Consider the following 18,455-nt stretch of genomic DNA (forward strand, 5'->3'; position numbering starts at 1 on the left):
AACTATCGACATCTATGGGGATGTGGCTTTGCTAGTTATTCAAGATAAGAACAACTAGATGTCATGAAATAACAGGCCTGATTTTTCTTCTCTTTTTTTAGACCCAGTATCGCTTTCTAGTATTCCGTTTTCTATTTTCAGCTTTTATAAGTTAATAGCTACCATATAATGCACTTCTACTTCATTTTCACATGAATCACATTTGTAAGTGGGATCAAATGTCTGTCACATCTGACTCTGTTTGATGTTGATGGGCCGAACAATAACCCTGTTAGTGTTAAGAATTAATTAATCTTTTGATGCATTTTCTTCAGAAGTGCTACCACACAATTAGGACAGCAATCTGAATTTATTTCTGTTTTTGTTGGATTTTGGTCCCACGTTGTGGTTAATGAATCTGAAATTGACTGTGTTGAGCGAATGCGCAATCTGGAGAAACAAATTCACAGTGGAGGAAAAAATAGCACCCATAACTATCGTGAGCTTTTAGCTGCATGAAGCTGGAGGACATGTTACTTAAAACACGTTAACAGCAGCACTTAATGTGTAAATGACATCGCGAATGCAGGATGCATTTAATAGCTTTTCCATCCCCAAACAATCCTCCTGGCGACATGGACATGCCAGCATTGCTGTCCTCCTCATACCTTATGCCCACGTTGGTAATAAGATTGATATTTTAACTCCGGCCCCCAATGGCTAATGGAAGCTAAACGTTCCTGTGGTTGTTGTTAGGCTGCTGTTTTTCAAGGGCTCTCAGGGGTTCTTAGCTTGTTGTTGAGTGTGATATTATGGAACAAATAGCATGGCTTCACGGTGGTGCAGATGATTTAACCGCCCTCAGGGCAATGAAAAAAGGAAAATGATTTTGTGTGCCTTGACATTGTACAAGTTGTTGTTCTGGAGGTGTTTTGAAGCTTTCCATTTCCTCAATGCTCCCTAAGAACGTACAGATGTAAAAATCAGTCTAAGTTTCACAATGTCTAAATGTAAAAATACCTTTTGGACCAAACTCCGGAAAGAACATCTGATTTCAACCATCGGTTAACCTAGATAATTGCCATTCACTTCTGGATTTAGGCCTTATGTATGTTGTCTGAATGCTGTGCCGCTCTCCTCAGTCTCCTTCAGGCCCAGCGCCGACTATGTTGTCTGTCTGCTCTGCTCTATCGGAGATGCTGTGGCTTTAATCCTTTGCCCACGGGGGACAGCTGACATGGATGAGAGTAAACTGTTGACATGGTGCTGTCTCCTATGCTCTCTGATCAAAGACGGTACAGCCCTCCTGTTTCACAACCTGCCTTCAAATATGCTGCAAGTGTCTGCCACAGAGACACCCTCCATCTTTGTTTCACACTTCATGTTAACCCCTGTTTTCCCTGTAGTGAATTGATATGTCAGGTGGTAACAAAGCAGCCGTTTATGACTTCACCCATTTTTCCTTGTGACCTCCCTCCAAACCATGAATTGGATTTGGAAAACACTGTAAGACTCTAGTGGAGACCAGTTTTGGAGACAGTAATGCATTGACTTTAAGTACAGGGAAAGACTTGGCTTGATGTACTGCTTAGTTTAATTAATCCCCAGTAATGATGCAACTATTAGTAAGAGCTGAGCTTGTCTTAAGTGGCTGGAGGTGTGTGTGTGTGTGTGTGTGTGTGTGTGTGTGTGTGTGTGTGTTTGATGTGTGCAGATGCTGATGAACTCCAACTGACTGTCTTAAGGAGGTTTAGCTTCAGAAGTCCAGGGAATTGTGCTGTTTTTCTTACGTTACCTTTAACCTCATGGGACTCGGTGTGATCGACATTAGTCATGTTTACAGTGTCATGATGCATAGCATGTGCGTTTATAGTAAGAGAAGGGCACTTCTGTCACATATGTTACGTACATGGAGATTTTAAGCTGTTGATGTTGTTGGGAGAATCCTAAAAACATGCATAATCTGGGTCTGTTTTGGCAGATAACATTATGTTATGTATATATTATTTGTATCATGGTGCCGAGTTTGTTCTGCTTTGTATAGCTCATTGCTAGTGATGTCTTTCAATGCTGAGACGTACAGGAAGAGACTGTTTTGTTAGTTTTAGGGCATTTTGGCATAGGCAACCGTCTGAATACATTTTAGTTTTGTATTATTTGTAACATGTTGTACAAAAAAGCTGTGGTACAACACAGATTATCTAAATGGATTTCTAAAAAAACTGTATTGCAGCTGGCAAACCTTCATTTTAATTCTGGCAGATTGTCATCTCTGTTTTTGTTTTAGTTTTTCCTGCCATTCCCTTTTACACAGAAACAATCTGCCGACCCAATTGTTTGCATCCTTCTAACAACAGGCAACCAATATTAGCCAATACATTTCTGGGTTTTGAATGCGACAGTGTGTTTCGACCGCTTGAGGCAACACAAAACACTCTTGTTTTGCTTGAGCACCTGATTGACAATGGCTTCTGCTATAGACATTTTCTTCCCTACTGGCACCGGCTGCATCCGTTGTAGAGCACATTTTCTCCAATGAGTTTGATTATTGCAAGTCTAGGACTAGCGAGTGTGTATGCTTAAGGACACTTTGTGCCTCTAGCATGCGCTGTAATTCTGTTGACAATGTTGGATTTCTTTTGGGCAATTTGCCCTCAGAAGCCCAAGAGACATTTGTGCCCAGAGGACAGAGGGCTGATTGTCTACACTCCTGATAACATACATTGTCTGAATGTTACTGAATGAAATTTACACATAGGAGCTTAGCAGGCCAGCCATTGTGACATTGTATATGCATGTGTACAGAGCTGCAGCTATCCATTATTTTAGGAATTGATTATTCCACAGATTATTTCATACATAAATCGATTAATTGGGTATAACAAATATTTGTGCTTCATTTAGGAGCAATGGTAAACATACAAAAAAGAAAATTTGACTGAAGAACTAATTGATTTTCTTTTAGAAAAATCAACATTTTGATTGCTTAAATTGCCTGCAATAATAGTATCTGTCAAACCTAGACCTTAGTTAGTTGAGTTAAGTGCCATATTACATTCTGAGTTTCGAGGCTCCATCTAACTTTTTTCACCACCGTCTCAAAAAAGAATAGCCTCAATGCAACATATGTACATCAATGATTTAAAAAAAGAAAGAAATTGCATTAATGATTTTTATTAATCAAGTAAGGCCTTCTCGAGTTTCAGCCCATGAAATATGCGTATATTGCGAACATATTGACCGTCCAGTCTATTTCAAATGTTTTTCTTGCCCAGCTGCTGCTGTAACATGATTTGATTGATTCTAAATGTAAGAGAGCAAAAAGTATCTTAGGGGCCGAAAGAGACGCCTCCTCTTGTTTATCGGCAGATCCCGGCTGGTGTAGATCATTACAACCCATTTGTGTCACATGATGGCATGTGGAATGAAGGCAAAATGTTTTTTTTCTGCACACTGCACACTGGGCTCCTGTTTGTGAAAACTAGGAAGTTCAGGAAACTTAATAGCCCAGCCAAGATATATCCCTAGTCAAAAGTGATCTTTTTTTAAGTATGTTTCAGTCACTGTCAGCACTGGGGGCTACAGTCCCTCCTGGGAGTAGCTGCAACAGCTGCGATTTGGGAAAAGATTTGAGGCCCTTCAACTGAAAGTTTATATCAAACTAAAGTGCTTTAACAGTAATCTACAAGCTTGAGCATACATCGTTTTTTTTAATCAGTTTTATGTGTAAGTCTCAGTACTCAATTTTGAGAAACGATATTAATGAGTTTTTGCCCATCCCTAGGAGAGAGGGGATGGACCCCAGTGGGCAGTGTCAAAGTTGGGCACATTACACACTTACCCATCACCCCAACCTTCATACTGACATTTTGCGAAGCTGCATTGACGGCCCATTTCGTTCTGCATTGGCTCTAACGATTGTAAATCTAATGTATCCTTTTATTTATAAATCACGAGTCTCTTTGTTGCCATCTTTTTACATCAGCCATGTACATTTGAAATAGACTGTTGGATAAGCTGTTAAAGTATTTGTTCAGGATTTAATTGAAACGTTTCTTTCCCTGTGGAGTTTCTCACGTCTGTGTCTGCCTCCCACAGTTGCATCAGGTGGCCAACCTCCCCATGCTGAAGATGGGCACCATGGGACTTCAGGCGTAATGAGGGAGAGGAGGGCAGCTGGTGACCCCTATTGGTCCTATTCAGGTGAGCTCTCATTTGTGCGCTGACCACAGACCTCAGTTGGATGGGAACTGCATTTCTTTGACTTGTTCACCTCGGCTGTATCTTGCACATCATTTTAGACATTTTGTCTACCATTCATACAGAAACCGCTATTTCCTCCTCACTGCTGTAGCCAGAAGGGCTAATTTGGCATGTATATAATTGTGTACCTGTACTGTATGTTTTCATTGTCCTTAGTAACTATAATTATACTAAATCACCAGAGAGAAGAAAAAAAACACTGACCAATCACAAAGTGAATTAATGTTCATGTTGTAGCCTATATTTTGCTTTATTATCGGTAACAGATCAGGCATATCATTTCTGTGAATTGAAATGCATGACCATCAGTTCATATGCATTGAATTTTATAAAACACTTTGTAATTAGTTGTGAACCCTGCTCGTCTTTAACAAGTGATGTTTAAAAATACAAAAGTGAAACAAGTTGCCTGAAGGACGATTGGGACCTATAGGATGTCATATTTTAGTTGTGCATTTGGCAGCTGTCCTCTGCAGACCTCCATTTGTATTAAAGTATATTTTATGAGAAATACACTAGGCCTAGCTGTGAAAGCCTAGCTTGATTAGTTGTTTTAATTACTGCCTTTATTATGAATAACATGCATCCTTTTAATGCCAAAGGAATTTAGCCTTTCGTCCTTTTAATCTCTCAGCCGTCTACCTAAAACTGGAGAAATGCTCGGAAGTGGCAGCCCAAAGTGAACAGTCAGATGTACGCTCTGATAAATGATTCATTTTGTGCACTTTAATGCTGGTAAATATTCTCACAGTGGTAGTATGTGATTGTATTTGGGTGGAGAAGTTCTGTCTTTTCCAAGTGAAAACGGCACATTGATGTGTAAATACTGAAGTATTTAAGGGGGAGCAGCTTCGTTATAAGCTTTTGAAAGTTGTCTGCCAAAAACTGTAGTTTCAACTGAAAAAGACATTTTGTACATACAGTTAAGGCATTAATTATAATTGTTTTAATCTACACTCTAAAGACTACCAACATGCAATGTTTTCTAATAAACTAGTTGTGTATCCACTCACTTATATATTCAATATTTAGATACCATAGAGGAAAAGGAAAATCAATAAGAAAAAGCTCCTTCTGCATTATAAATCTCTTTTGTTCAAAAGTAGGATGCTTTTTTATCGGGCTTACCCCGAATGATCGACAATTCGATTTAAGATGCCTGATTCAATTGCCAATCTTGCAGTCAAATCATTGCAGTAGCTGTACAATGTGGTTATGCAACAAAGGATAATTTCAGTTGGGCTAGATGGGGGTGCTGAATGTCTGATTTGACTTATAATTGCTTGGCTTCTCCCATAAATCATGATATATAGCCTATTTGGTACAATTGTCAGGCTATTCATAATATTAATAGTGCCCCCTGTTCACAAACACACAGCTGACACACAACAAACGACGTGGTCCATTATTCAGAAACACCAGTTACGCCATAGTTGCATGTAGCTTGGCCACACTTTTTGTTGTTTTTACTATTTATTCATATATATGTATAAATACAACTTAAATTGTTTCTATATGAACTTCATAGCATATGGCTCTCAACATGGGGACGGCTGAGCCAGTGGCTAGTGGCTAGAAGCTAACGGTGCTAGCAGCTAACGTAACTATGCTTCCGGGACGCCGCCACCATGCGTCAAGACGCTGTTATTAGTTGACACACACAATGTAAACAAAGCACTGAAAAGATCAGATTACAACAGGGGGAGCGACTTCATTCCTTGCTCAGGTAAACATCACCAAACTATGTCTTTACATGGCAAATAACAGTTTACTTATGTATTAATACTCTGCATCCTGTATAAGGAAGCTTTAAACCAAGGGTAGTCAATGAGCAAAAACATATAAACGCCCGATTCGACAATATGACCAAATAGATTCGACTATGTAAATTCTTAGTTTCTTATATTTTTACAGGTTAGGCAGAGCAGAAGATGTGTTTTTTTTGGTGGGCATCAGTTCTGATAAGCAGACATGAATGTTCTTTAAGAGCGCTGCTTCACATTCAGCTACACACATTAACCCAGTGCAAACACAGCCTTCTGTTGGCCATTGAGCAGCTCCGGTGGGAAATAGAGGTTATGTGCTTTGATCGAGGGCACCTCACTGGAAGAGCTCAGGAAGGGAGGAGCAGTGAGTTAAATTATATTTACAGGTTTCTTGGTCCAAAAACAGCCCATAGCAAATATCAAACTTGGTCCCTCTGCTCTTGGAGTGAATCACAGCTCTGAAAATTATTATAGTGATGGAATATTTTGTCTTTGGCACTGCATTTTTGATGGTTTGGGGCACAAAAAAAAAGGAAATACAAAAAGAGAGCAAATAACTCTGAAAGGTTTATGTTTGTCTTTTCATAAAAGTATATGCATTGTTTTTATTATCTTAGTGGTTGGTGTCTCACTACTGCTATAACACACTGCGGGAAACCATAGCTGCATTATATTTCCATCCATCTCAAGTGTATCCTATTTTGACTGTGCAGATCTTTAATTTTACTTAATGATTGCTTATTTAAATGAGCATTTTCATCACATTTTTACTAGAGGGACCAAACTTAAGTCCAGCGGTACCCAATCTTATTTTCTAATTGAGACATCCATTTTGTTTCGGACTTGGTAGATTTCTTTGCTCAGTTAAATTACAGGGCTGTCTTTTATTTGACAGAAAAGTATGTATAATTATGTGAACACTCAAAGCTGCAGGCTGATTCAATACTCACTAACATTCTGTAACCATTGTGAGGGAATATCCAGCTTTGCTTTTGTGTGCAGTTGTATCATTTATTATCAAGAGGCAAGCTGGTAATTTGGAGAAGATAGGATCTCTTAATGTCAAATATTTTTATATAGGGAGGACGAACAAAAAATGAACAACCATCGGGCTGGGGAACTGGCTGACATTAGTTGATTTTAGACATTTCAGGCCCCGTGCAGAGCTCTAATTCCTACCAGTGAAGGCAGCTGGCTGATTGTACTGAGAAAAGGGGGAGCATTGAGGGAACACAGAAATGTCCATTGCTTTGGAGAGGTAATTAGTGGCTAAGGCTGTGAATGGGGGACAGACGAGCGTGCTGTAGCAGCTAAATGGTTATTAAAGGCATTTGCTCCGTGCAAGTGAGTGTAAAAGAAATGCACACAGTCGGGTTAGCCTGAAGCTAGAAGGTACTGATGCAAAAGAGACTTCATCTCTATGAGCTAGACACACAACATACATGGTAGCATATCACCCATTGTTTTACAGACCTCCGACATCCTTCACTCTGTATCCTGCAGTCGACAAACTGCTGCCGGAGAGAGCTGTTTGAAGACTGTGGAACAATTTTGCTAGCAAATACAGTTTGTTACAGTTTATAACATTTCTTGAATCCTTAGTTTTGTTCTGATCAAATGTCTGAGCTGTAAAAGTTTAAATGGACACTCTGTTGTAATAATACATCAAATGTATGATTGCTAAGTTCATACAACGCTTTAAATGTTGGGTAGTATATGATATAGTGGTTTAATTGTCTTTATTATGTAATGATATTAAAGTCTTAATGATGACAAAGGTTACCCTTGTATTTTACACATTAGCGGCCCAACGCATTGAGGAATAAGGCGCACAGGGCAATGGGAGCTTGTATCATTCCATATGACATGTCACCTCCCCGTGTGCTTTGGTTATGAACCTCATTGTAAGTAGCCTCAGAACCTGCACTCTGAAATTTGATTAAAAGTTATTTAACGCGTGCTGCGTGTGTGTGTGTGTGTGTGTGTGTGTGTGTGTGTGTGTGTGTGTGTGTGTGTGTGTGCACGCGCGCGCGTGTGTGTGTGTGTGCACGCGCGCGCGTGTGTGTGTGTGTGTGTGCGTGTGCGTGTGTGTGTGCGTGCGTGCGTGTGTGCGTGTGTTGATATCATACTCACCATAAGACTGCCTCAGGAACAGGGCTATGCATCATTTCCCCCTTTTTATATCTCTGCAGGTTTTCACATCTTCTCTGTTAGTTCCTCCGTTTTATGGTTTGGTCCAATATAGGCAGTAGTTTGCTTTTGATTGCACTCTTGTTGATTTATTGTTCTAGTTTAATTACAGCACAACAGTTGGAGTACCTTAATGTGCATTTGCAGAAGCATTAGGCTTGATCCCCTTTAACCGTGTGTAGAATGAAAATGAAAGATGTGGAAAAATATAGATTAACGTCTAGAAGATAATCTACATTCTTTCTTTCTTTTTTTATTTTTTTTACTGCATTATGAGATTTTGTCAAGTTCCTGAATTTGCATGTAATTACAGACTGATAAGAAGAAATCATTTCAAATTTAATATTTATGTTCTTGCTGTGCTCACGGGAAGAATTATTGATGTTGATTAGAAAAAATGCAAACTGTGCTTAATTGGGGAATTATAAATGCAGTAAAGAGCACATGCTACTGTAGCCCAAACCCCTCAGATGTTATGGTAGTCCACCTCCACAAATGAATACTATAGCTATCAGACACTGCACCTCCAGTGACTTTCCACATGTATTACTTACTCCAAGCTCTATGCTTTGCATTGATAGAGCTCTGACTGCAGCAGTCATGGATGTTTGGATGGAAGCCATCCTGACAAGCTGCTGTAGCCACTGAGAGAGCCTGCGATTGTCTGATACGTGTGGATTATATTTCCCCTCAGCGTGACTGTTTTATTCCACTTCACTGAGGTTTCCTGTGATCATTAGCAATCTTTCCACTCATGTCTCACATAATGAAGTGAATGAAGTGTCATTTTTAATCAATTGGTATGTTGATCCAACTTAATTAGTACTTTAGGATACAAAACAAGATTAGGTAACTCACTGCTCTTGATTGCCAGGGCTGTTTGTTTAGGCTTTGAAATGACCCTGAATTCTACTGCTCCACCCACTTTCTGTAGTTTCAGATCTATCACATCATTCTCTAAATTTGTTGGTAAAAATATGAAGCGAAAATTGCACTGATGAGGTATTCCTAGCTTTTGAGATAAACATGTCAATCATACACTATTCTGCAATTGGACAGTTGATATTGTTAATATTATCTTTATAGAGACAGTTCTTTGCTCTGAAATCTGAGTCAGAGTTTTTGTGTCAATTGGAAAATGTGACTGTCTCAGATTAGTCAGTTTGTTTCAACATGTTAAATCCTACGACTCATACAACCTTTAATTGCCTTGATGCTTGTGAAGGCAGTGCACTTTGTCTCTTGCACTGTGACACCCCCCTACAAAGACTGGAGGGAAAAGAGCAATGCCATGTTGTCATGGTGCCCGACAGAAGGAGCTCTGCCTCCTGGAGTTAATGAATCGAGAGGAGGATTGCTCCCAGTAGACCTCCATGTATGAGAAGCACTTGACTTTAAAGCAAAGCTCCCTGACTATGAGGCTGTGATGGGGCTATGCATGGAGGATAAAGTATGGGGCATATTATACAGGGATACAGGGACATACTCTTCAGGGATGATGCTAAAAATACCAGCCCTAGTTTTTATGGATTAGAAGATGGAGGTGATTTGTACAAGAACTCTGGAGATCTTTGCTAAATAAGGATGCTTACCCATTTGTTTTGAGACAATCAAATATGATATATATTAAGGTTTTTGTGGAATTTGTTTTGTGAAGTGAATCATGATCCACACTTTTTGTTTTCCAAAGCAACACTGCAAACCAATTGTTAAATCAGATTTCTGCCAGGATGAAATACTTATAATGGCAGCTGAAAATCACAGTTTCATTTCCAATTATCATCCATTCCAATAATCTAGACAATATGCTCTGTAATATCAATTTCAGAAGCCGGTGTTTCAGCAATATTTGTTGCATTACCCAGTTGGAAATATACATTAGTACGTCCTTTGGTGAACATGTTCTATCACTCCATCAATATGTGCCACAATCATCACCAATTTACATAATATGTCTGTCTATTTTTGCTTGACTAAGTGGTGCTGGTTGGTAAAACCTTGGGTCGCCCCCAACCTCACCTGCTGACATTTAGTTAAGCTTTAAAGCAATAGGTTTTCCTTTAGGGCCCCGTTACTCAGAATTCACCCCAAAGGGACTGTAGATTGCAGTGTTTTCTGAAGTGCCATTCCCTCCAACATCAATAGTCAATTTTTGCCAACCTAGAAGGGTGCACTCCGTAAAGTGCAGATCTCCACCAGGTGTGTTTGCAAAAACCACTGCGGCATTGTGTGTTTGAATGAATGCAACCCACAATTGGCTAACTCCCGGTTGGTCTAAACCGCAAGTGTATCCGACATGTTTTTCACTGTCTCACAGGCGTAACCTTGACTTGAAAGGTTTATTAAGGCTTCACATGTATTTATTTGACAAAACGAGCGTAAAGGTGATGTTGATGCCCAATAAAAAGACACAACCTAACTGTGTCTCTGGCTGCTGAGCCAAAAGTGTGCAAACTGTTTTCCACAACCACATGAAGTGGAGGGTTTCCCCCCACGGTGTCTCTGGCTGCAGAGTGGTGGCTGAGGTTCGGCAATGCACTCAGCTGTGTTGTTACTTGGCGGCCCCCTACCAGCCGACTGAGGGAGAGGAGTCAGCCAGCAGTCAAAGACGATATAAAACACGAGTCAGTCAGTCATCAGTCACTTTGACAGATTTTGTAAATGTTTTTTCAGTTAGTGACTTTTGCCATCTGTATGTCGTTTCAATTATTCAATTCATATTATTATTGTTAGTCAATTGCCCAATTGAGTCATAACCATTTGAAGTTTTGAATAAAGTACTGAAATAAAAATACAAATTTTCCTGTTCAGGGAAAGGATTATTATGCCATACAGTGATTAAATTATGTGTCACATCAATCCTTTTAAATTTTATGTCTTTTTCTGATCAGGCGTCTGAGAAATGAGGTCTAGTATATTGATTTAAAATATTTAAATATTAATCAGACACGTTTTTATTTTTTTATTTTTTTTAACATATAAATGAGGGAAATTGATTGTTATTTAAAAAATAATCTTTAGCATCATCGATAAGTTAGTCGTTTTCTACTTAACACAAAAGATATCTCCCAAAGTATTATGAATTACAATTTTGCTAAATATGTAGAGCAACACAGGATTTGAAGGCAAACACTCTGACAAGTGTCAAAACACCTTCCACTATTGTTTTTTTTAAATGTAATCTTAAACACTAGCGGCGGCATAACAAACATCACTGCCAGTTGACACATGTCAGGTGTTCAGGAAAGCAGCAACTTTATCACATTCAATTCCTGGATTGTCACCTCGTGGCTACTGCAAGCCCCTTGAGGCAAATGTGTAATATTGAGATATATAAATACAATAGACATGTCTTGCCTTGTACCCTGACTGTATATGTTTGTGTTGCACTTTAAAGTTATGCCCTGTATTGAACCCTTTCCCTTTCATTTTGGGAATAGAAACTCTATTCATTTACAGTAGGGTCCTTAGGAACTTGTTGTGCTCATCCTGCAACATTCTCCTGCCTCCCGTAGCCACAGCTCTTTCTGGACTTGATTAATTTCCTCCTGTGAAAACATAGAGAGAATAATCTGTCTTACAACCCCACATTTATAGTCACAGCCATTCTCTGTGATGATGGAAGCTTAACACAACATCATCTATATTCCTCTAGTCTTGCTGATGTGTTGTATCAACCTGTAGTTGTACCTGCACTCATTTTCTGAGAGGTGTAGGAACACTAATTATTAAAAATGAATTTTGCCAGGGCCCAAGCTGACTCATTTTTCATCTTGGTTATTGCTAGCAGTTTGGATCAGCCCTGTGTGCCAGAATTGGTTCATTTGTCTCCGTCAGGGGTGGGCCCAAGACAGATGTGCCAATATGGCTGCCGAAGTTCTGTGCTGGGGGGAGAGGCATCTTAATTCTCTATGATGTATCACGCTGGCAGCAACCAATTTAGCCCAATTGAGCTCCAAATCATCTTACTTCCCACTGCTTCTGCCAATCTTTTTCCTTTCTCTAGATGAGGTAAATATGTTAAGGATTGAAATAAATTAGGGCTTCCTGTACCCTGAACTAACACTGTATCAGTGAGGTTTTGTTTCGAGTTGTTTGTTTGTATTGTCACATTGGCATGTCGAGAAAACAGTGTCCTGGGCATGTGCCATACATAAAGCTAAGGTCCGATATACAGCAACAGCCATACATCCAGCCAATTATTCTGCTTTCCCTGTATTGGGCAGATTGATGTATTGGACCGACAGGTTTGTTGTGCAAACCTAATTAATTAAATTGCAGGTGTCGCATGGCGTTGGTGTGCCTCGTGGCAGCACATTAGGCCTAGTTGGTGGCTCAGGTCCAACGTAATGGATGTGGACATGCTTGGCCTGCTGGGATTTCAATATTGAGGAAGTGTGAGATTGCCAGCCCACAGGTTTCCTCTCTAATGTGGTTATGCTGATGAGCTGGAATGAGCTAGCTAGCAGCTCAGCAAATTTTTAAACTCATAATCATGATGACTTACTTTGTAATGAGTATATACCCCCCCAGAGGTAAGGAGTTAACTGCAGGGGGCAAGGCCATAATAGCTGCATAATGACACAATGTTGGAAAATGTGCAATGCTTTGCTTGACTTATAAAACTGTTTGATGGACAATCATATGTTAAAATGCTGAGAGTTATGTTCGAATAAACGTGCACCTGCAAGAGACTAGTGTAGTAAGTGTATAGAAGCAATTGACGGGATTTAGTACTGCATTGCTTCTAGTTCACTGTCGCTTAATTCCCAGGCTTGTTAGATTGTTTATCCTGTGCTACTATGTCTAGTTTAGTGAATTACACTGTTAACAATCGATTCCTGTCTGGATTCTAAATTATAAGGACACTTGCTGTGTAAACATGCAGCCATTGATGTCCCTGCTTAGTTTGCAGAACAACTGTAACATAGAAGAGTAATGAGTGCTGAGGGGCTGAGCTGGGTTTAGAGAGGGCAATAGCTCAGAGTGGTTCAAGCCTGATTTTTGTACTGTGTTGTGTTGTTGGATAATGGTGCCTGAGGGCTGGTTGATATGTTTTGTTGTTGTTGTGTTTTTCTGTCATGAATATGGATGAGATCAGGTTGTTGTAATTTTGTAAATATTGGGTATACAATGTAGTTTATCAATCACATTTCTTGTTGTGTAGCTTCAAGTATGAAGTAAGTTAAACACTCTAAATATAGCACGTACATCAACAACATACAATTTGAAACGACCCGCACCATTATTTTTCTGAAATCTCAAAGACATTTATGTTAATCTAGGATGATCCAGCTTCATATTCTAACAGTAGCAGCCAGGAGGAAGAAAACTGTGGCCTGTCATTCTTTGTCTTGTAGAGTCTCATGACTCATTTAAATGGGAGCTCATACACCTGCAAGGGGTAATAAATAATATAGATGTATCAAGAAGTTATTGGGGTAGAAGCTACTCTTTGCATATTGCAAGAAGGGTTTAAGCTATCACACATTTTAGAATCCAAACACCCTCACTAGTTTTCTGTATCCAAAGCCGAGTTCTGAAAATGACACTTTTTATTCAGCAACAAGGCAGGATTTATAGATGACCTTTGATTGAATTGAGCAAAAAGTAATCCTCATGTCGGAAACATTTTCAGTGTGCTAATGTCTCCAGTCTCTTTATATATGTAGCCATTTACTTCCTTTAAAAAAAAGTGCATTTCAAGCCAGACAGGGCCAAGGTCCATTTAGTGGGTGACCTGTGTGCACACCACGGCCTCTGCTGTGTCAGCCAGTAGCTGCTGTGGTAACAACCAGCTCATCTTTACATTTAATTTAGGTGGCACTGACAGTAAGATGGATACAGTAAGGTTGGTGCATCACTGGAGGGGAATTGAGAATTCAAATTTGTACTTTTTAACTTGTATTTTTATGTCCATACCTAGATACCTGAGAGACCGGCCCACAGGAGCTTTAATTATGGAATGAATTTAACCGATCTTCCTCAGCATTCACCTCTCCTCTGGAGTCAATTTTATTTTCCTCTCCCTCCTCATCTATCTTTCCTAATGCTAGCCGCATCTTAATTCTGAGCAGGGGTTTGTATGTGGATGCTACGAGGGTAATGAGGAGGGTGAGACACAGTGTGGATTAAGGCTGGATTTAAAATGGCTGCTTGCTGTGCTTAGCTCAACACTCATCTGGGGATGTGGTCATGTGCTATCTTGTGATTTGTGGCCTAATTAGCATTTTTGGGGTACCCAAAGCTAGAAAAACCTGCACAGTTTCTATCGCTGCTGCACTTAGTTTAATTTCTTCCACTTTCTTTCCTCTGAGTGTCTACAGACTGACACGTGTACCCACATATGCACACGCTCTCCCACTCTCAAGCTGTAGAGATACAAGCAAAGGATGACTGAGAAACCACACAAATATGCAGCATATTTAGCTGTGTAGATGGAGGCTTCTCCTTACAGCCCATTTATTAAAGGCATACGATTGGTTTAGTTCAGGTCAAAGTGCACGGGTGAAAAATGGAAAGATAATTTGGCTCAAGTTGGTGCTTAAATCTGAAAAGAAGGTTATGTTAAGTTGGCCCCTGGCTGTCTGTTTTCTGTATCTCGCAGTGTAACTTCGGCTTTACTGTGTTCAGCTGTGATCCCTGCAGAGAACTCACGCAACAAAGAGGAGGGCACCTATTAAATGTGGAGACTTTGTGACCTTTCCTATATAATCACAAAACTCCAAATGTTGGCTAACCGTTCTGCTGTGTTATCTCACCAGATTATTCTGACATTTCACACTGTTAAGTGGGTTTTTGTTTTGTTTTCCATACATATGTGAATGCTCCTTGCTGATTTGCACATCAATCTATTCTTGTTAGCGAGTGAAAATATGAGACGAGTACTACTGTTGCAACTATTTCTCGTAGTACGTCTAGGAAAAGCTATGGTAACATTTCATTGTTGTCTCTCTGTCATTTAATTGTCATTTGTATATCTTTCATCAGTGAATATTTGTCATACTGTTTAAGCCTGTGTGCACATTTGTGTATTTCTGTTTCAACTAACAGAGAAATAGAATAGCTCATAAGCCTTTGGAAGATAATTACAATGTCAGGGCCGTGCATGGATCTCTGTATCAGTCCCAGACAGCTTGTGTACATGTGATTTGCAGAGTTGATCTCCACGTTGTGATGATAGATGGAAATCTGATTTTGCATTGCATACTCCCTCCCCAATTCAGTCATTCAATCTGTATCTGATATGCAACTAATATTAGACAAAATGTGCCCTCTGCATACATTGTAAAGAAGAGATTATGTATTTATTGCACAGTATATCTTAGACATTTTGAGAGGGGATACACTATATCATGGGCAATTTAAGGAGGATTATTATTATTGCCAGTTTTCACCGTGTAAAATTGGCATTAAAAGTCCAAACACTTAAAATGGCAGCTCTCCTAAAGTAACATGTACAAGCAGGCAACATAACATACCAGGTACCATGTCTCAGGGTTCACTGTGTGGGTGGAGATCTTCCACCTCTACCTGCTGACTGGCTAATGGTCTGCTTACTGGTGACCTCATGCTCTGAGGTCATCCTGCTGCCATGACAGGCATGAGTGAGAGGCCTCTGCGTGACTACAACCTCCGTCCCCTGGGAGACAGCAGCCTCCTTATGCCCGTCCTGGTTTATCGTTCTGCAGTGACCCACAGTTAACGCATCCTCCTGCCGTTGCGTCGTCCCTCAGTCAAGGGGAAGAGAGCACTTTGGCAGGCATCTACCGCTGCTCCCTCCGCCCTGTCTGATGTCCAGCTGCTTTATGCAAGAATGGTGACACAATTAGTTTTGTAATGTTTGGGATGTGTTTGGCATTTTTAACCATGCACACTAGCTGCGTGGCTATAGAGATGGCATCGCCTGACCACCTGCTGTTCGGTCACTTTGGCCCAGACTGAAATATCTCTTGAATCCAGTGAAATAGCTCCACATCTACTTAATGAATGTTCACGATAGTCGTGGTTCTCAGAGGACATATCCTCATCACTTTGTATCTAGAGCAGCAGAATCATATTTGTGGTTTTGAGTGAAATGTCTCAACATCTACTGTATGGTATGCCATTAATTGTGTTATACACATTCATATGACCCTCAAGATAAACTACAATCACTTTGGTGATGTCTTCACTAACACACTAATAACATTCCTATCAGCTTGAGCTGTACTTAGTTTTTAGCGCTAATTAGGAAATGTTGTAATGCATACACCCAAAACTCGGATGGAGAATATGGTAAACATAATACCTGATTAATATCATAATGTTAGCGTTGTCATTATGAGCATGTGAGCATGGTGATGTTAGTATCACTGCTTAACTAAAGTCCTGGTCTTGCAGCGGTCTAGTTTGTCATTTGGCATGAATGTATTTAATTGAGTAAGATAAAAGGCAACCAAATGAGAAGAAAGGAGTTTTGTATTTCGCTCTACTGTAACCAAATGTGTACTTAAAAAGAAAATGAGAACATCATCTCGGGTTTACAGTTTCCACTTGTACCCAGTTGGACCAAAATTATTTAATGACTCTCTAGCTAGTGAGATGACTAAGTGGTCGAAAGCATACCTTCTTTAATCGTCAGGTGGGGAAGTTGATATCTTAGTTGAAGTTCCTAGAGCCAAGGAAGAGGTAATTAAACTAATAGATGAAGCTGCTTAAATGGAATATGAGGGTACAGCAGCTCAGAAAGAGGTGATGGCTTAGAGTGAGATAAGGTGCTCAGTGAAAAGAAGCGTAACAATAAGAATAGATGGATAGGGCGGTGTGTGTGTGTGTGTGTGTGTGTGTGTGTGTGTGTGTGTGTGTGTGTGTGTGTGTGTGTGTGTGTGGCCCTGATTTGTTCAAAAACCTGATTTGCTATTTCCTTGTGGACGATTACTTACATAAATACATATTGTGCAGTTGTTCCCACACATTACAGTATCTTATCTACTTCATCCTCAATGCTTCATCTCGATTTTAATAACTACTGAGATACTCACTAATTATTCCGTAATATATAATATTGACTTTGATTTGAATACAATTGCTATTTCTTATATTAAAACGTCCATCACACGACCAGCTGCAAGACATTTATGTGCGCTGAGGTTAGCGTCTGTGCTTCCGACAGTTAGCTGATATGAAACAGTTGCCCTTGGACATTGTGGAGTAATGTAGCGTCACTAATCAGTGTTTCACTTTGCGGCTCTACAGAGGAGAGCTCTATGTTCTGCTCGGCAGAGTGCTCACCTTTCCCTGCTGTTTACAATTAGCAAGAGATTTCCTTGCACTGATGCAGTGTTGGATTGGTGTCAATGTGCACGAAGAGGGCAAAACCCTGAGAGAAAACATTTACAGTTTCATACTGTGGAAAAACAGCTTTTAAATGTGCGTAAAAGTAACTATGAAGTTCAACAGAAATAGCCCCGGTTTATTTGCTTTATTTAATTCAGTTATGCAAAACCCTCTCTCCTCAAACAGTGACATTACAGACATATGGTTTGTAATCCGAAACTAAACTAAGTAAATTAGAGAGAAGTGTATTGGAAGACAATATCTTCTACATAAAACATTGTACTTTTGAATTCCAGGGGAAAAAAACTCACTGGATCTAAATAAAAATTCAAAAGTCAAATTTGGCTAAGAAGCTGTGTTGATGAATCAATTGCTACAGGGAAGCTAGAAATCATAAACAGAGCCCATCGATGTGAGGGCTTTTAAATTGGGTATTACCCTCGCTGTCCTTTTTTAAACAACAAATATATTTCTTCACGAATGAGACAGTTATTCTGTCGAAGTTATTATGACAGCCCTTTTATTAGGGCCCGAGCCCTGACGTAGTCAGAGTCGAGGACCTATTGAAATGCTAATGTTTATTTATTAGGGCCCGAGCACTGACGTAGTCAGAGTCGAGGACCTATTGTTATTCGAATGTTTGTTTATTATTGTCGATCTATGCGCAGGGAAAAGAGGTGCTTGGGATAAACCTACATTCTTCAAAATTGGCACACCCATCCGACTCGGCGAAAATTTTAATATAATTTGGGTGTCGACCAAAAGTCTGAGAAAATGTCTCTATAGCGCCCCCTTTAGTTGTGAAAGCCCACCGTTTTTGCGAACTTTGACCGATTGACTTGAAATTTTACACACATGTCCGGGTGGGACTGCTCTACAAAAAACTCATCCGTGAAATTAAAATGCGCCTAATTAGATTTTCCACCATTTTGAATTTTG

The 18,455-nt window shown here is 39.8% G+C and overlaps 1 protein-coding gene across 1 annotated transcript in view; it reads left to right on the forward strand.

Annotated features, from left to right (window-relative positions):
- ca16b (carbonic anhydrase XVI b) overlaps positions 1-18,455 on the forward strand; it is a gene marked incomplete at both ends in the record, with an annotated part of 92,910 nt that overhangs the window by 17,695 nt on the left and 56,760 nt on the right. Inside the window, one exon of the mRNA XM_079218449.1 lies at positions 4,078-4,182. Coding sequence (XP_079074575.1) covers positions 4,078-4,182 — 105 coding nt within the window. The remainder of the gene's footprint in view (positions 1-4,077; positions 4,183-18,455) is intronic.

Source organism: Taurulus bubalis, assembly GCF_910589615.1.
Source record: "Taurulus bubalis genome assembly, chromosome: 5".
Lineage (NCBI taxonomy): Eukaryota > Metazoa > Chordata > Actinopteri > Perciformes > Cottidae > Taurulus > Taurulus bubalis.